We start from the raw sequence: 18,678 nt of genomic DNA on the forward strand, positions 1-18,678 counted from the left end.
TTTACAATATTGAGTTTCCGTGCAAAATCAAGCACTGATATAAAAAATTAATAATTGTACAAAATAAAAATAAACAAATAATTCTTCTGCCGAAAGCATATTACGCTTTCTATCCTCATATACACACAAATTTCTCGAATGTTCCATTGAACGTCGATAATGCGACATTTTTCAATCTCACATCAGCCCCCCGCGAAGCCAAACAAAGTGTATCCTTCAAGCAAGTGATTATTGAAAGGAGGGTAGCGTGTATTGATTGCGCATTGATTCGACAGCGGGGGGTCAATTATGGTTAGCGATGCATTCGTCGCTGGTGGCAATAGACTTTTTTACGAAGGGTTACGAAATTGGAACGTTGTGTCGAGCTTACTTCCTCAATATTTATGTTATCCTGGTATAAAAGATTCTTAGTTTCTTTCGAAATGTTTTTTCGCTAAGGAAATTAACATGATTTATTTTGCTTATTTGTTAATTTGGACAGTTTCAAATTAAACAAGTATTTATTACGCCAACACAATTATAGTTACCATTTTTTTTTGATGACGTCATTTGACTTATTTTTTTCTTATATTTTTTTACCAACGCTCATCAAATTATTGCTTAACAATATCCTCTTAATATATAAAAATCCAGTGTCATGATGATTTTGATGAAATTTAGCATTTTATGTGTAATTTGGTTCAACTTTAGATATAGGATAGTTCTTATTTCGATTAATTATCCCAATAATTTTTAATCTTAATAATTTTAATTATTACTCAGCCACAGCAACGCGTGGCTAAGTATGCTAATCAATTATATAACTAAACTAGAGAGTACAAACAACACACGTTTCCCTTATCTCTTCTCGTTAAAATCCTATAGAAATCCAACAGCGCTTCTAAACCGTACGATAAAAAAACCGCAAAAAGGCATCCATATGAAAATCGATAAAACTTCTGCATGCATATTCATAATCGCCACATCATTACCCCCACATGAATGATAAGTGACACGGGGCTCTCCCCATGTGGGGTGATAAAAACCCGCTGTTACCTGCTTCTTATTAAGTGACTTTGTAAATTTTGCCATAAAACCCCCTATCGTGACGGAAAGATTTCGATGGAATTATCTTGTAAATGATGTTTTTGGCAACTTAATATCTCAGTACATTCAATATCAAATAATATAAGGAATTGAGATGTTTTAACACCCATTTTTTCGCTTCACGTATATGTTTGTTCGTAGCAGACTGCTTTTGATTCGATTTTGAGCCATTTTAAAAGGACCACATTAATCAATGTTTATGTTTAAGGACCACATTAATCAATGTTTGTATACTTATCAAGGATCGATGACAACACAATAATTTCGTGCGATTATCTTAGTATCATGATAGGGATGAGCAGGATATAATATTTTCCTTATGTACGAGACCATTTGGTTAATTTTGACATTAAATCTTTAAGTTTTTCAAGCTATATAAAAATACAAGTAATACTGAAAATAGTACATGATTTTTTCACAGAATATATTCAAGTACGTACGTGGTCGTGACAATTAGTTTTGTATGTTGGTTCATATGCATATATAACAATGATATTACTACAAATAAAATGAAATAACTTCACTGTAACCACGCTTGCTATAAAGAGTTCAACACACCGCGATATTACGTGACACTTATGAATAATCTTAAAGGTGAAGGTTGAATATTTAAATCCTACTAATATTATAAATGCGAAAGAAGGTTGTGTGTGTGTGTGTGTTCGTTACTCTTTCATGCAAAAGCTACTGAACCGATTGCAATGATATTTGGTACGTAGATAGCTGAACAAATGGAATAACATATAGGCAACTTTTTATCCCGATATTCCTACGGGATACGGACTTAACGCGGGTGAAACCACGGGGCGCAGCTAGTATTACAATAAGAATTTAACAATAACATCCAATGATATACTTTACTTACTTATCTTTATTCCGAGGAAATTCATTATTACTATAGCTAGCTTACCGCCCGCGACTCCGTTCGCGTAGTCAAAGGAAAAAGGATTTTCCAGAATAGTTACGTTCTAAATAACTAATGTCCTTTTCGTACCATATTTCATCAAAATCAGTTTAGTGGTTTAGTAGTGAAAACGAGACAGACAGAGTTACTGTCGCAATTACAATATTCATAGGGATATATGAATACGTAATCCGTCATATTTTTATTACTGGATTATCTACAAATGCAATAAAAGCTTAATATTCGCAATCTTCACTTAACTCGGTATCAGAGCTATAAAGCAGAATGGCGCTGTTACCTACATAGCATGCAGCCGCTTAAACGTATCCAACATTACTCACTACACTGTAAACGTAATGCGCCGATATTGTAGTTTTTATCTTTATTAACTATTTGCGCAGTGGGTTCATATCTATACGGTGTTTTTTTTGATGAACCGCCCATGAACATTCGCAAAGGTAGTGCCTCTACGAATGTGCTGCCCGCTTTTATGGGGTGAGGGAAAAGGAAAGGATTAAAGACTGGAAAGAAGGAATGGACTGGGATGGGTGAGGAAAGGGAAACGGGCCTCCGGCTCCCCCACTCACCGCACGAAACACAGTGGCATGCCACTATTTCACGCCGGTTTTCTGTGGGGGTGTGGTACTTCCCCGGTGCGAGCTGGCCCAATTCGTGCCGAAGCGTGCTCGACTACCACAATAAGATATATGTTTTTATATGGACGGTATTTGTCGGTGTTGTTAGAAAGGTTAGAGTTGTGTTTAACGCTTATTCGGTTAAGTGATTCATTGTTAAACTGTCTTACGTTTAGTTTCGAAGGTTGTGACGATATGTCTAGATCTACAAGGATATAACATGACAAAGACATCCTATCCTATGCTATCCTTCCTACTAATTCTACTTAATATTATAAATGCGAAAGTTTGTAAGGATGTGTGTGTGTTTTTTTGCTCTTTCTCGCAAAAACTACTGAACCGGTTGCAATGAAATTTGGCACGTGGATAGCTGGACAACTGGAATAACATATAGGCAACTTTTTATTCCGACATTCCTACGGGATACGGACACCGCGGGGCGCAGCTATTGTTATATATGTATGTAATATGAGATGTGAAATACTTGGACTGTAGGACTATGAGGACTATAGGTACACTTCATAGGTATATTTTTAACATCGTTAAATAGTACAAGCAACCGACTTCATAAAAGGAAGAGGTTTGCAATTCGATTTCTTTTTTTTTTATGTTTCCTCAAAACTTTCGACTGCGTGAACGGATTTCGATAATTTTTTTCTATTTGATAGCTGGTGCCTTCCGTATGGTCCCATTTAAATTTGATTTAGTTCTGACAATTGGCGAAAATTATCATTTCGTTTGCTAAATTTGTGTTTCCCTTTATTAAAAATTATTAAAAGACAAGGTGAATTAACGTGAAACGGAATTAAAAATATCCGTTCGTAATTTGACGATCCATAAAGCTGGTAATTACCGCGATCGGTGTAGGCGCATTATCATAGTGAGTGCTCCCAGTTTTGTCTTGATGAGTTTTTTACGAGTTTATCACTCGTATGTAATTTACGGCGTCGTAAACTGTGCCCGATAACAATGTTACACTGCAGTGTATTAGGGCTACGGTCGGACGAATGTTTTGCTAAACGGCCTCTGGAGTTATGCCGATACCTGACTTGACGATTTAATGGTAGTTTATGGCTTAATGTGGATGTGGGTGCTTGTGAATGCGAGTCATAGCCCATATAATATTATACTAGCTGCGCCCCGCGGTTTCACCCGTGTAAAGCTATATCCCGTAGGAGTATCGGGATAAAAAGTCTCCTATGTGTTATTCCAGTTGTCCAGCTATCTACGTACCAAATTTCATTGCAATCGGTACAGTAGTTTTTGCGTGAAAGAGTAACAAACGTACACATACACATACTCGCAAACTTTCGCATTTATAATATTAGTAGGATATAGTAATGTTATAATATTGGAACTTAATTACAAATTCAAATAGATGTAAATGGCTATAATTGACACTAAGCAGAATGCTTAGATAGACCTCTGAGTTTAAATCAGTTAAACTTTCGCAGTACAACATTCATCGAAGAGTACCCATTGAATTAGGTTACGGAATTATTTGGTGCATTTAAAATTCATATAAAATACTCATAACCTGCACCTCAAACTACCGTAATATAAACAGCAGCGTTAATTAATAATTAATTATAATGCATAGCATGTTTATTACACACTTAGAACCCAGCATCACTCATCAAAACTCACCCAGCCTTATTTAATTACGTCAGGCGCTCCCTGAAATGCATAAACTTGGTTGCTTTAAGTGATCATGTGTTTAAACTCGCGGAGAGCAATTCCCGGCGAGTTGGGGAAAGACGCCCGTCAAACTATGTTCATGCAATTTCCATACAGACACCGCGTATGTATGTTAATACTAACATATTGCATTTAAGTTTCATGATTTGCATATTTTTCATTAAATATTTTGAGTAGGAAGCAGGATAGTGGCGGGTGTTGACCGTTTTTTTTTTTTTACATTTTAATAAAGATTGTTAGTGGTACTATGTAAATCTCGGAAGGAAATGATAAGGTTTTCTTTACCCCGCCCATAAGGAGATGTAAAATAGTCATTGCGCAAAGGTCGTTGGGCTAAAATGTTCTAGAAAAATAAATATTTAAAAATATGTCTATATATCCAGTATTATATTGCTCCAATTTTCTCATTTTTTCAGTAACTAAATAACATTAAAGAAAACGAAATCTACGTAAATTATGTTACGAGGAACAAACTTTTCCTATTTTCACCGACAATATATACAATTAGAGCGCGCAAGAAATCCCTTTGAAAGCCATTTGAGCCAACGTTTTTGTCGGTAAAGCGCCGCCATCTTGAGAATCACGAGTCAAAAGTGACATTGACAAGAGTGTATCAAATGCCCCAGCGACTTGGCTGACAGACGGATCACAATGAAATTTTATTCCATTCATTTCGTATGAAATTACAAGTGTATTTCATTTGTCTGGCTCCTTGAGGTGCGATGGAATTAATGTCGCCTCTCTTACGTGACGTTGACGTTTGACGGTGATACGATTTGGTGTGTTTCAATGTGGTTGCCGTTGCCGCGCTTTTAATAGGTTTCTTTTTCATAGTTATCGATTATCTGTGGACACTTACGAGTGCGCGGTGAAATGGAGGAATGATAAGAAATGACAGTTATTAAATAGGTTGTTATTTCGGTTAAACAATTATAATAATACACTAAATGTTTAGAAATTAAAAAGTCAATCTCCCCGTGACCACACTCGCTGTAAAGTGTTCGAAACGTCGGGTTCATAATATAATGAATAAATCGCGTTTAAAATCCGTTAAAAAGTTTTTTATTTCTAAATGTATAATTCTCGCATAAAATCAAACACAAGAAAATACTCCACTAAATGTTTGCTTTTGAACTACTCTATCTATTAAAAAATCTCCATCAAAATTCATTGCCTAGTCCTAAATATTCAAGCATACACAGGGATAGGGAGAGACAGAGGGAAGCCACTTTATTTTAATTTACCATATCACTAATGTCATTAACTTAATTTATACATGGTATATGTATCACATAAAGCTATAACTAGCTGTGACCCGCGGTTGAAACCGCGTAAGTCCGTATCCCGTAGGAATATCGGTATAAAAAGTGCCTGTGTGTTATTTCAGTTGTCCAGCTATCTACGAAGCAAAATAGTATTATTATTCACCAATAGATGTCAGGAAAAAAAAACACGAATAAAACACATGACATTTTCTAAAAAAAATTCCTAGCTAGATCGATTTATCGCCCCCGAAACCCCCAATATACTAAATTTCATGAAAATCGTTGGAGCCTATATGTATATATATATATATATATACAAGAATTGCTCGTTTAAAGGTATAAGATATTCTCACTCGTGGACTGATATAAATAAACGGATGTTTCACATTTATAACAGCTCCCCTTCGAACAATATATGTGAGCAACAAAAAAGGATGTATCCGTAATTACAAAAACTCCTCTTGTGATCCTTAGTGTTGTCACAGGCGTCGTTAATTCTTATTAATTGTGTCCGTAACTGTATCTCTCTGTGTATTTACTTTTCTAGGCGAAAACATCTTTATTACCACGAGTATATTGTAAACGCGAAAGTTGTAAATTATTTTCTATTTTCATGCCAATAAGACTTATTTTGGTGTATTGTAGCTGTACTGTAGTACAACTTTCTTACGGTATACATAGATATTGTGGGTATCGATAAAAGTATAAAAAAATAGACTGAACATTTGTTTGAGAAGCTTGCTTGATAAATATGAGTGAAAATATAGTTAAAAATAAAATTCCCACATAAGCCAAAAATAATGTCCAGTGATATGAAAAGAATTTCTCTCGCTGCAAATAAAGCACAAAGTCAAATTTATGTTTATTTTCTGATCGAATTTATTAACAGATATGTATTATTTATATATTTCTACAATAGTTTTTATACGAGTTATGAAACTTAAGAATTCGTAGACCAGCGATCTACATAATAACAAGATAACAAAAAAACAACAACTTGCGACTCTACATGTAATAAACGAACGAAAGCACTATTTCTCAAAACAATTAAAGACACAATCACCCCAATAAAACTCTAACAGGTCACGCTGCAAACATGAAATTATTTCAAATTATCGCCAACGTTGCGTTCACACAAAGCGAGAAAGGGCACGTAAATGTAAAATGAACAGCAAAATGTTGGATGTAAAAATAAAGCACTCCCGTAGTGGCTGTGTGTGTGCAACCACTAAAATCGTATAACGTTACCGCGGGCCTCCTCCGGTTTCAGCGCAAACGGAACGCAAGCATTGCTATAATTTGCGACCGGCGTGCCTCTACTATTGGCACCTTCTAGTCATTATGATGGCCTAGTAGTAAAACTGTTTTTTAATGCAATTAAATCAAAATAAATCGCAATTCATAAAAATTGTATAAAATGTAGTAGGTTGTTAATAAATTCTCATGATTAATATTCAAACTAGCTGTTCGCCCCGGCTTCGCCCGTGAATAAAATAAATAAGTAAAGAATTTTTGAAATCCAGGTCCAGTGGTTTTTGTGTGATAAGGTTACAAATATACAAGATTACAAAAGTTTAACATAATATTAGTGGATATGTAAGAAACTGCTCAAAACAAAAATTTTGTTGTTCTGAGAGATTATATAATAAAATGTTTTACTTGGGAGAAACAGTCTTGTGGGGAAGCTATTTAATTAATCTATATATATTATAGTTTCGTTTATTTGCATTTACACTTCACAATACATTTTTCGTCTCAAGTCGCTTTGACAGACTCTCTTGAACATCTAAATCGCATCTCACAAACTCGATTTCTCAAGTGAGATGCCTTCGAAAGATGAAATCGAATTGCATTAGTAACGTTCGAAATAAGCTTTGTTAGTTACGCCTGATCAGGCGAGCCGCCGGTTCGCCCCGGGCTCTCTCTTTGGCGACAAACCAGCGGTGAAATGCATTTGATTTTATTGCGAGAAGAATTTAGATTTTAACATTAATGTTTTTCGCTGCGTAATATGAAATTGTGGATGATTATTGTAGAGGCTTTACTTTGTTCAGTGGGGTGAAAATGTAATCGCGTTAAGGTTTAAATGTTTACAGTTGGGTTTAGTTCGATGAATTATGATGTTTTACGAATGGGGTTTGAAGGTTGTTATATTGACACGTTCCATTTTATTTAAAGCTACGTTTTTATTTTAAATTATGAGTTCAAACTCGATAACAAAATAAATGACCGTGATTGTTTCGAGTTCATGGCGTAGTCCCTTAGTAATGATGAAAATAAGCTTTGTTAGCAACAAACGACTGAACTGGGCTCCGTTTAGGTAGCTTTACAGTGGGTTTACCTCCATTTTACTTTGTGTATTTTACCTTTAGACTTCAAAATACTAGCTTACTCGCAAAAGCCTAATGATCTCGTTAAATAAAGATTGCTGAATATTATACAATTTTCGTGACTACATACATAACATTGGAGGATATAAGATGACGCACGCACACAAGTATGCAATCAACGAATCAATGTATCGGCTCTGTCGGTACACAGGGCCGTACGCACACATGCGTACTTATCATCGCTCAGAATTAAGAATACGCGACAAGAAATCAATATAATATTGTTTATACTAATTTAAATGATTCACTTCTTAATTTCTATGTCGCTTGAAAAGTAATTTATAAATCTTTTACTTTGTGATTTTTTTTTTGCTATCAAATTCGTAGAACTATGTTTTAACACAGTTTCAAATTAGCATTTATCGACATGCCTATCATGTTTCTGTCTTTATTTATCTGCAGAGTTTCGTATACTTTAAATTTGGTTAGTCCTGACAATTTTAAAGCAGCTTAGCTTTTCGTCAACAATAATTATAATTTCAGATCATTCATTCGCGCTTCCTCTTGTTGCAGGAGAGCACACCTCAGAAGCTGCTTGGAGAAACTCAAGGACATGGTACCACTCGGCCCCGAAGCGTCGCGACACACAACATTAGGATTATTAACAAAAGCGAAAAGATTTATAAAGGTAAACGTGTCTATTAATTAACTATTTATAATGCTAGCTGCGCTCCGCGGTTTCACCCGCGTAAGTCCGTGTCCCGTGGGAATATCGGGTTAAAAAGATTCCTATATGTTATTCCAGTTGTCCAGCTGTCTACGTATCAAATTTCATTGCAATCGGTTCAGTAGTTTTTGCGTGAAAGAGCAATAAACACACACACATCCTTACAAACTTTCGCATTTATAATATTAGTAATATAACATTAGTTGGATACATGTCGAGACACAATCATAATTTGATTCAAAATTTTTGCACGCCCTAATGTGAACAGAATGTGTGAGAAAGTATAGCTTGAATCTGTCGTCTATGTACATCTAGCAAAGATAATATGAATTTTAATTGTATTGAGCACTTATTTACTATAGTTGATAACCCAGTATTTGGGTTGGGGCTAAATGAGAGATATGCTTAAGAATGATAATGACTAAAATCATCCGCAAACTGAATGAAATCACTTATATCGAAAGATATAGTGTGAGGTGCGATGACGTTTGACTGGCGGCATAATTATAAGTTACATAGTTAATGGTAAGGGTAGTAGTTATATTGTTTGTCAATTTATCTGCGCGTGTGGACATCACCACTTCTCGATACGGTGAAGGGGGACATTGTAACCGTTATGTCCAAGAATCCTTAAGGAGGCCTGTGTCCCTGCTGTGGGAACATATATGGGCTGATAATGATGAAAATATAACCTATATTACTCAAAATCCTTTTCCCTATCTCTATACACAAAAATCATATCATAAAATCAATCCGATGCAACGTAACAGACAGATAAACAAGTACACTTCGCATTTATAATATTACCACAGATTTTTGCATTAGAGCCAACGTCTAATGAAATAAAAGCTGTTACGAAATGCAATTACAGTGCTGGTGTACGGCCTGTAATCTCGCAATTGCGTCTCCCGTGCGCCTTGTATAATCACATTATGTTACTGACGAAAGCTATCTTAGCCTGCTAGGTGTTAGATTGTGGTATGTATTTGATATATGTACACATATAGATAACGCTATACGTGTATAGTTGTATATTTAGTCGATGATCCATGAAGAATTAAGGATTATTATAAAGGAAGTAATAATAAATTGAGTGAGTTGCTCAGTGGTGTGGACCTCGGACTTCAAAAGTCGATAAGTCGGGGTTCGAGACCAGGCGACCGTGCAGGAAATAAATTGATTTTTCAATTTATCTGCACATGTGGATAACATCACCACAGCTCGAAACGGTGAAGGAAAACATCGTGAGGAAGCCGGCATGTCTGAGGATTAAAAAGTTCCACGACATGTGACATCTGCCAACCCGCACTTGGCCAGCGTGGTGGATTATGGCCTAAACCCTCATAGGGGGCCTGTGTCCTAGCAGTGGGAACATATATGGGCTGTTGATTATGATGATGATGATGAAGATGAAGTAATAATTCAAAAGACAATACTAAAAATTATAATATTACAATATAACGTGTATTATGTATGTATGATAGTCATTATTTGTAAACATAAAACGCGCTTTTGATATTTCTTAATACGTTAATATTATTAGCCCTATTTGATTCGGAAAGAAATGTAGAAAATCTTGAGGACTGTCAAGTCATGGTAAACGTAATAGATAATTGTTAAATGAAGGTTATGTACTGTTTACTTGGACTTATGACACAAAATAATACAACTAAACGCTTTGTATATTGCTATCTATGCCCCGCGATTTCTCCCACGTCGTATATGATGTTATAGCATATAGTTATATATAGTCTTCCTCAATAAATGAACTATTCAACACAAAAATAATAAATTTTCAATTCGAACCAGCAGATCTCATTGAAACAAACAGTAAAGCTCTTCAACTGTAAATTATTAATTGTATAGAAAATAATTCTGCATTCCTGATATCTCTCCACCCCGTAACATTGGCCGCACATAAAAAGATAATCCATCTTGAAACCAGACCGTTCTGCGATACTCGAGAAGACCTCAAATAAACAAAGCTAGCTGCAAAGGGTTCGCGATTCCGCCCGCCGTTTCCGGACCGCCACATCCGGTATCCCCCCCACTTCCACCCCTCGCCAAGGATCCCGGCAAACACCCCGAGGTGTACCCGGGGCGCTTTTAACGCTAGTGGGGCGGATTTTTATGACGCTCATGCGACATTGAGAAGAATTTCAGGTGAATTAAACAGGATTTTATAAGAAATAGGCTGATGTTGGAGGTAAAGAAAACACCAGTATAAGAAGAATTAAGAGTGCGAAGCATTCCTTTTAAAAGGAATTTCAAATAGAATCCTAAATCAAGATATGAAAAGCTGATTCAAAAGTTCAAGGTATACCTAATGAAGGTTGGATTTAGTACTCACATCACAAGATGTACATTACGACCATAGGAAAGTCGTAACTTTGAACTTTTTAATTCCCTCAAAAACAGGGTCCAATTATCAACAAATACGGACGATATTTCTCCGAAAATGACTGCTCTGTACGCAGGTCCATTTAACAGGCATATTCGCCATTAGGCCACGTTATATGTTAGGCACTGCATTAGGCGGTGGTGTCAGAAGGTATGAATGATGAGCCGGCTGCGGACGCGCCGGTTATCTGTCTCTTCGCCATTGTATTAGGCTTGTAGCGTTGTAGGGTTGGCACTCGCGGAAAACGTAGATGGAAAAAGTAACATAATTCGGTAGTGAGGAGAGTGCTTTTGTGTGGTCAGAGATTTAATAAATGGTTGATGAAAAGTAATTTTAAATATTTACAGAAAATCTATAATATTTTGGAAAAAATTCCAATAAAAAAAAAGTCATATGTATTTCTTATAAGCAAACACAATTAAACACATAGGTTATTAACAATTAAGAATGAACAAATTTTCCTTGTTCTTCTTATCTTGACAGCCCTGAATAAACAATGTTGAATGACACTTAAATAATATAGTATAGTCTTTTGTTATAAACGAAATAGAAAGTGGACTAAACTTCTAGTCTCGAAGGTTCTTTATAATTCAAATATTTTTACATTTTTTAACAGACTAAAAAAATGAGAAAGTATAAATTTGATGGTATTTTTTTTGGTTTCGTAACTTCAGAAAATCATGCTGGGTAAACAGATTTTGATGATTCTCGTATAGGTAGGTCCCATTTAAATTTGGTCTAGATCTAACAATTTGATTGCGGTTAAGTATATTGTTATAAATAGTTATTACAAGTTTCGGGGAGCTTTTTTAATTCACTGTAAATTAATTGTTTACAAATAATTTTATAAAGTTTTTGAATCCGTCGAAAGTTTATGTTATTGATTTAAAGAGTGAGTAATTACTTGCATTTGATACGTAAATCAGAATCACAATAAATCTATGCATTACATTACCAAGTATAATAGCGGCGTAGCAACGCCGTAGCGGCTCGTAGGCATTTAAAGGCAAAAGAAATAAAATTTAAATAATTATTAGTGTAACGTGTAAGGATCGCATGGGACGGCTGGCATTCATCAAGCGCAGTCATTAATCCGTGGCGCACGCGATACGACCACGCCACGACTCCGACACGATCCCAATTATACGCATTGTATATACAATTTAATTAGTTTTCGACGCGATAAGTGTTAAAAATACGTTGTGAGTTTTTATGGCGGTTTAGAGAAAGCAAAGTGAGTGTGGTTGGTTATTTTTTAAAGTATTTTATGAGCTTTGTTTAATGAGATTTAACATTTTGAATTTCGATATGTAAATGTTTATTTTTTTATTGTATTAAAAACCTGTTAATTTACGCATTTAATTGTCATACGTAAGCTTATTAACAGCTGAAGTTTATCATATGCACAATATTTTTATTGTATTAAAATTTTAAATGAGATTTTATCAATAATATTTGTTATTCAGCTTGTATGTTTGTATGTAACCTCATTTAGACTCGATTTAAATCCACTTTAAAGGGATCGATTTAATTAAAACTTTGTAGGATTTTGATCAAGGATCGGTGACAAAACAATAAATTAATAATTTTATCGTATTATCCTGATGAGTGTCGCCCAGATTAAAAAAATCCTCAAGTTTAGTCAGAATTCTTAAGAATTCAAAAAATTAGTTGCTTCCACCACTACGGCGTGTTTTTAAATTATTTTTTATTTTTATTGGCAGCATGCTTCAAATTGCGTTTCAATTACGAGTCGATGAATATAAAAACGTGTTTCACTCAGTCATTCCTAAACAAATTAATTATTATATGACCGACCTGAATGTATTTTTTGTATGTGACGTATTATAAATTGAAAACAATAAACAATTAAGTCTATTCAATATAAAACGGTCGGCCATTATACACGTAAGCTGCGTGAAATGAAATATAACAAGTGAGGGTATTCGTATAATTACCGAAACGTGTTTGCCGTGTCATAGAGACCCGCCGTGAGTCAGCGAAACTGGGAACTGGCCGAAACGGCTAGTCACTGCACGAAACTTGTAGGCTAAGAGATGGGTGAAAAATACTAGATGGTAGTTTTTGTCATTAAGTGTAAATGGCCAACATTAAACGGTTTGACCTTTGCATATACCCATGTTCCCCAGGAAAGTCCTAGGTTATGTCCGACTGCCACTGCAATAGTGGACTACCGACTAAACTCCACAGTGTTCCGTCGCTACGGATGTAAGTGAGGTTTCACCCGCGACCTCGACTAGAGCCTGGTGATCTATCCTATCGTAGACCCCAGTCCACTCCATTTCTTTTAATTGTACCTTTTCGTTATTGTTACGATAAAATCAATGTAGTTATTATATTACAATATGAATTATAATAATTGTTTAATTGACCTCTTATATCACATTGGCTAATCTTATATATCTATCATGTAGTATTTATAAATCTATAATACTTACTTAATTAGTGTAGACACCGATTGGCGTAGCACTCGTAGCAAGCGTAGCATAGGCACCTTTATAACTTACTAGCTGCGCCCCGCGGTTTCACCCGCGTAAGTCCGTATCCCGTAGGAATATCGGGATAAAAATATGCCTATATGTTATTCCACTTGTCCAGCTGTCTACGTACCAAATATCATTGCAATCGGTTCAGTAGTTTTTGCGTGAAAGAGCAACAAACACACACACACACATCCTTACAAACTTTCGCATTTATAATATTAGTAGGATATGGAATATACATTGAAACTTTTCATTTATCTCATCACTGACTCTTAGGCTATTGTCGGAAGCGTCGAGAGTACTACGGTAGCGGTAAATTGAACATGATTCTACTTAGCAAATATCGAACGTCGGAGTATTGGAGGCTTTTTTTTCCCTTGCGAGTGTTATTTTAAGACGTTCGCGTTGTTATACGGGATGTTGGGAATCGTATTTCGATTGATAAACGCTTTAATGTGTATGGGAAATTATATAAGTGGTGAGTTGTGTTTTGATGTGTTTCAAATATAAAGAAACATATAATTAAACTTGGGATATAGTGAACGAGAAGTGAATATTTATTCTGTTAGTCGAACAGAAAGAGCTTTAATAGTTTCGTTTTGCAAATAGTTAAATAACATTAAAAATTAACGAGATTTAAGCATTTTAAACGCAAATTATTTAGTGAGCGATCGCAATATAAGGAATAAATCGCGTTTAAAATCCATTAAAGAGTCCTTAATTTTTAATTTTATTTTCGTATTTAGTATAATACTCGCCGAAAATCAAACACCAGAATACACTAAAAAATTAAAACTTAAGTATACAAAGAGGCATAAGGCCTATGCAAGCACACTTACATTCTAGCTCCTTTACCAACTGGTGGTAGATGTTAAAACTATGTTATGACGATCCAAAAGTACTTCTTTAAGAAGTCTAATTGAATAAATAAATGTCTGAGTAAGATCGTATATTGTGTATAAAGATATATACACACATAATAGTAACAATAAATCAATACACCAAAAGCATAGTCCGCTTCCACAATAGATAAATCAATTTGGCGTGCGAGCACCAAGAGCTCAGAAGTTTCAATGTACGTAACACGTAATCAATCTGTGGCTAACGAGCTATCAGCAAAAAGCATCTACCGAAATACCGGGCTGCCGAAACTACATATTATGAAGCGTGGTTGCGAATCACCAAGTTTTCCGATTAACGCCTCCCCGCGGTAGGGCTGCTAGCTTGCTCAATAATTATTATTCAAAATTTTAACAAACATTAATAATGTCAACGCAATGTTGTGTATTATGTAACAATTGTGTCATTTCTTCTCGTTGATAGTGAAAATTTATTTAAATTATTGATCTGAAGGTGAAATTGTAAGTATGGATGGATGCATGATTGTTGCTCTTTCACGTGAAAACTGCTGATTGGATTTGAATTAAACTTTACAATTATATAGCTTATACATAAGAATAAGGCATGAGCTAATAAATACTTGCTATCGCCGATGGTTTCGTCCGCGGGTGAAACCGCACAGCGCAGCTAGTGTATTTTATAGTTAATTAGCAAAGCGATATTCATTTTTAATTAAGCGTGATCACAAACCTTCTGTGACGTATGAATGTATATTGAATAAAATTTTTAAATTATGCTGTACGTTCAAGCTGAAAATGTCAAGAGAATCTATTCATTATATTATTTTGTATGGCCGATATTATTATTAGATACCCTAGCGTATATCAACCTCGTATGAATACGACAAAAGAAAAAATATAATTTCTTATTTCCATCTGTGCCAGCCCTATTCCACCCAACGCACCACCACGGAAGTTGTGTATCTCCGCGTCGTCGGAATTTATTGCCCATTGCGGTTAAAGGGCTCGGATTTATAATTATTCTTTGTGCCGGCCTACGCGTCTCACCGTCCGTCCGTGACTGACGCCCGTTTGTGTGTTTACTCGTTACATTTATCGGGGAGTTGGTGATCGCTATCGATGGAATTATGTTCTTGATACATCCCTAGCCGTGGTTGTTCTGTGAGACGTTTTTCGTAGAACCGGCAGGCGAGCTGGTGGTTCACCTGAGCGGTCAGCGATCGCCACCGCCCATGAACATTTGCAGAGGTAGGGCCTTTGATTGCATTGCCTGCTTTTGAGTGTAAGGGATAAAAAAGGCTTTTTGCTATTGGTTAAAGGAAAGTTTGTGAGGATGAATGTTGGAAGAGTAACGATTTTTAAGCAAATTGGGAGGTAGGACCGGAATAGAATAAAATATCTAATACTATCCCTAATATAAAAGTTTTTTAATTGAAAGTTTCAAATTAATATTGATGCCAAAATTATAAATAACTGTTTTTAACAAAAAACTAAAGTGCCATCAGATGGTCAGAACAGGACCAAATATAAAAGGAACAGTATCAAATGGGAGGCACAAAACTTCATAATATATTTAATACTAGCGGTCCGCCCCGGCTTCGCCTGTGGCACATATATAGCCTATAGCCTTCCTCAATAAATGGGCTATCTAACACTGAAAGAATTTTTCAAATCGGACCAGTAGTTCCTGAGATTATTGCGTTCAAACAAACAAACTCATCAGCTTTATAATGTTATTTAATATTTATAGAATTCCCAACACCTGTTCATGCAAAATAAGCGCTTGACTTCGAGTTGCAAATATGTATTACTAGCTGCGCCCCGCGGTTTCCCCCACGTAAGTCCGTATCCTGTAGGATTATCGGGATAAAAATTCTTGCCTATATGTTATTCTAGTAGTCCAGCTATATACGTACCAAAGTTCACTGCAACCGGTTCAGTAGTTTTTGTGTGAAAGATCAACAAACACAAACACACGTCCTTACAAACTTTCGCATTTATAATATTAGTAGGAAGTAGGATTATTATAAAACCTATAAACAATTCAGTTATTATTTTACATCACAACTTACCCTCAGCGAACTTCAATACTCATCCAATGTTTCCCGACACATATACAGATAGGAGCAATCCCAAAAATGAAAGACGCAATCAACGCCCACGTCGCGAGACATATCACATTTCATCCCATTATCCCTGTAAGCAACATAAGAAGTGGGACCGTAACAAGACATCAAAATACAGCGGCACCAAAATTCGCCGCTAATAAGTTCATTACGCTAATGAGCTTGCCCTTTACGTTCGTCCGAACCAAAATTTCAACTGAAATCCAATATGTCACGACTTGGGCGAATGCGTAATTGTACTGAACGTCCCTTGATTTTGTGTATGGTGTTTGCTTGGACCGAAATAGATTTCTACGTGTGTACTGTTTGGTGTTGTGTTTTAATATGACTTAGTGGATTTGTGTGAAAGTGTGATCAACATACGAATTAATTAGTGTAGAATTCTTCGGAAATAAAAGCAATTTATAAGAATTAAGGTCTTCATTAATGCCTTGTTATATTAGATCGCCGCAAAAATTGACCATATTCAACCAGTCATCTTGTGAAGGGAAATGGGAAATAACACCCATGTAACGATTACGTTATTAACCGACTTCAAGGAGGAGGATTTTCTTAATTCCTTTTAACTTGGGTAAACTTTCGACTCTATAATTCATTTTTATTTGAAAGCCGATACCTGTTTGGTCCCTTTAAAAATTCGCCTATATCTGACGATTTGAAGGCGCCTTAATTTTTTGTATGCTACTATCGATACAATAATTCGTAACGAAATAGGAGACACACACACAGATAATACAACATGACATGGAAAGTTCAATAAAAGCTGACAATAGTCACAGCAACTAATGAAACCGGGCGAGCCTCGCACTGTGCGCAACAATTACTAGAAAACTTTATTTACATGACTACATTGTTCTATATAAAAAACTGCCCCGTATTTGGTGTGTGCAGTGCCTGAATTTGTTAGGAATTTTTCATCATTTTAAAGTGGAGTTTTATGGCGGGAAATGTTTTTATTGGTTGCTCATTGTTGAATGGTAAATGGAGGGTTATACTGGAAGATAATTTGGTTGATTTTCGTAGCAATTTTCGTGGAACAATTTAATCACTGAACAATTAAAATGTATATTATATCATAATTACATTTATTTTATTATTTCTATTCGACCTTCCTTGGTACAGTGGTTAACGCGTGAGCGTAGAACCGAGGGGTCCTGGGTACGAATCCCGGTGGGGACGCACAAAAAAATGTCTCGGTCTGGCAGGAGACAGCAGGCTGATCACCTACTTGTCCGTCAAGAAGATCGATGAGTGAAACAGATGAATATCATCTGCCCCATACCCTATTAGGGGACACGGGACTTCACTTTTTTTTATTTCATACGCGTGCAAATGATTTGGATAGGGTATATTTGATCGCTAATAATAATCTGATATAATATGTCTATCATTAACTTTTTTTTTTTTTAACACTACTTCTACGCCCGCGTACCTAAAGACAAACCCGCATAGTTTCTATTCCTATGGGATTTCCATTATAAAACCTAACATGTGTCCTTTCTCAGGTTGCAAGCTATCTTATTACCAAATTGCATTGTCGTTTAGGCGTGAAAAGACAACAGACAAAAATTACATTCGCCTTTATAATAAATAAAATAAATAAGTAATAATTATTTATTTAAAAATTTATTTATTTACATGTTTATTTTCTTTTAATGTAATTTTCTATTAAGACTAAATTTTAAATTCAACCTATCCGATCTGGATGAAATTTAATAAAGAATAATACATAAGTAAAGCCGCGAGTCGAAGCTAGTAGATAGATAAGTATTTTCTCCAACAAGTGAACGTAAATACGCAATCTCACCACTTTCTCGCAATTATATTTATGGTAGCGCTCACCCCGGGGAGAGCCGGGGGTTAATTACCCTCCTGATTCATTGCTGAGACGTTCATCCTACTTATTGTAAAGGAGTGTTAGCTATTAGATACTTATTTCATCCTTTATTTGGTCTTCCATATTGTGGGTAAAAGTCAGTCATCAGATCGTAAATTCCATATTAGATACAGCAAAGTAAGTATAAGACAGCAGGCTAAATGGCGAAAACGAAATGGAAATAAAATCATCGATGTATGGGATTAAAATCTGCTTACAAAAAGATTTCTATCACCGTGAAATTGTAAACACCATTACATTATAAT

At 35.5% G+C, this 18,678-nt stretch overlaps 1 protein-coding gene across 2 annotated transcripts in view; it reads left to right on the forward strand.

Moving 5' to 3' along the window:
• LOC119833919 (max dimerization protein 4-like) overlaps nt 1-18,678 on the forward strand; it is a 239,972-nt gene that overhangs the window by 184,067 nt on the left and 37,227 nt on the right. For both annotated transcript variants that reach the window (XM_038358151.1, XM_038358153.1), the window contains exon 4: nt 8,492-8,606. In XM_038358151.1, coding sequence (XP_038214079.1) covers nt 8,492-8,606 — 115 coding nt within the window. The remainder of the gene's footprint in view (nt 1-8,491; nt 8,607-18,678) is intronic.

Source organism: Zerene cesonia, chromosome 18 (assembly GCF_012273895.1).
Source record: "Zerene cesonia ecotype Mississippi chromosome 18, Zerene_cesonia_1.1, whole genome shotgun sequence".
In the NCBI taxonomy this organism is placed as follows: domain Eukaryota; kingdom Metazoa; phylum Arthropoda; class Insecta; order Lepidoptera; family Pieridae; genus Zerene; species Zerene cesonia.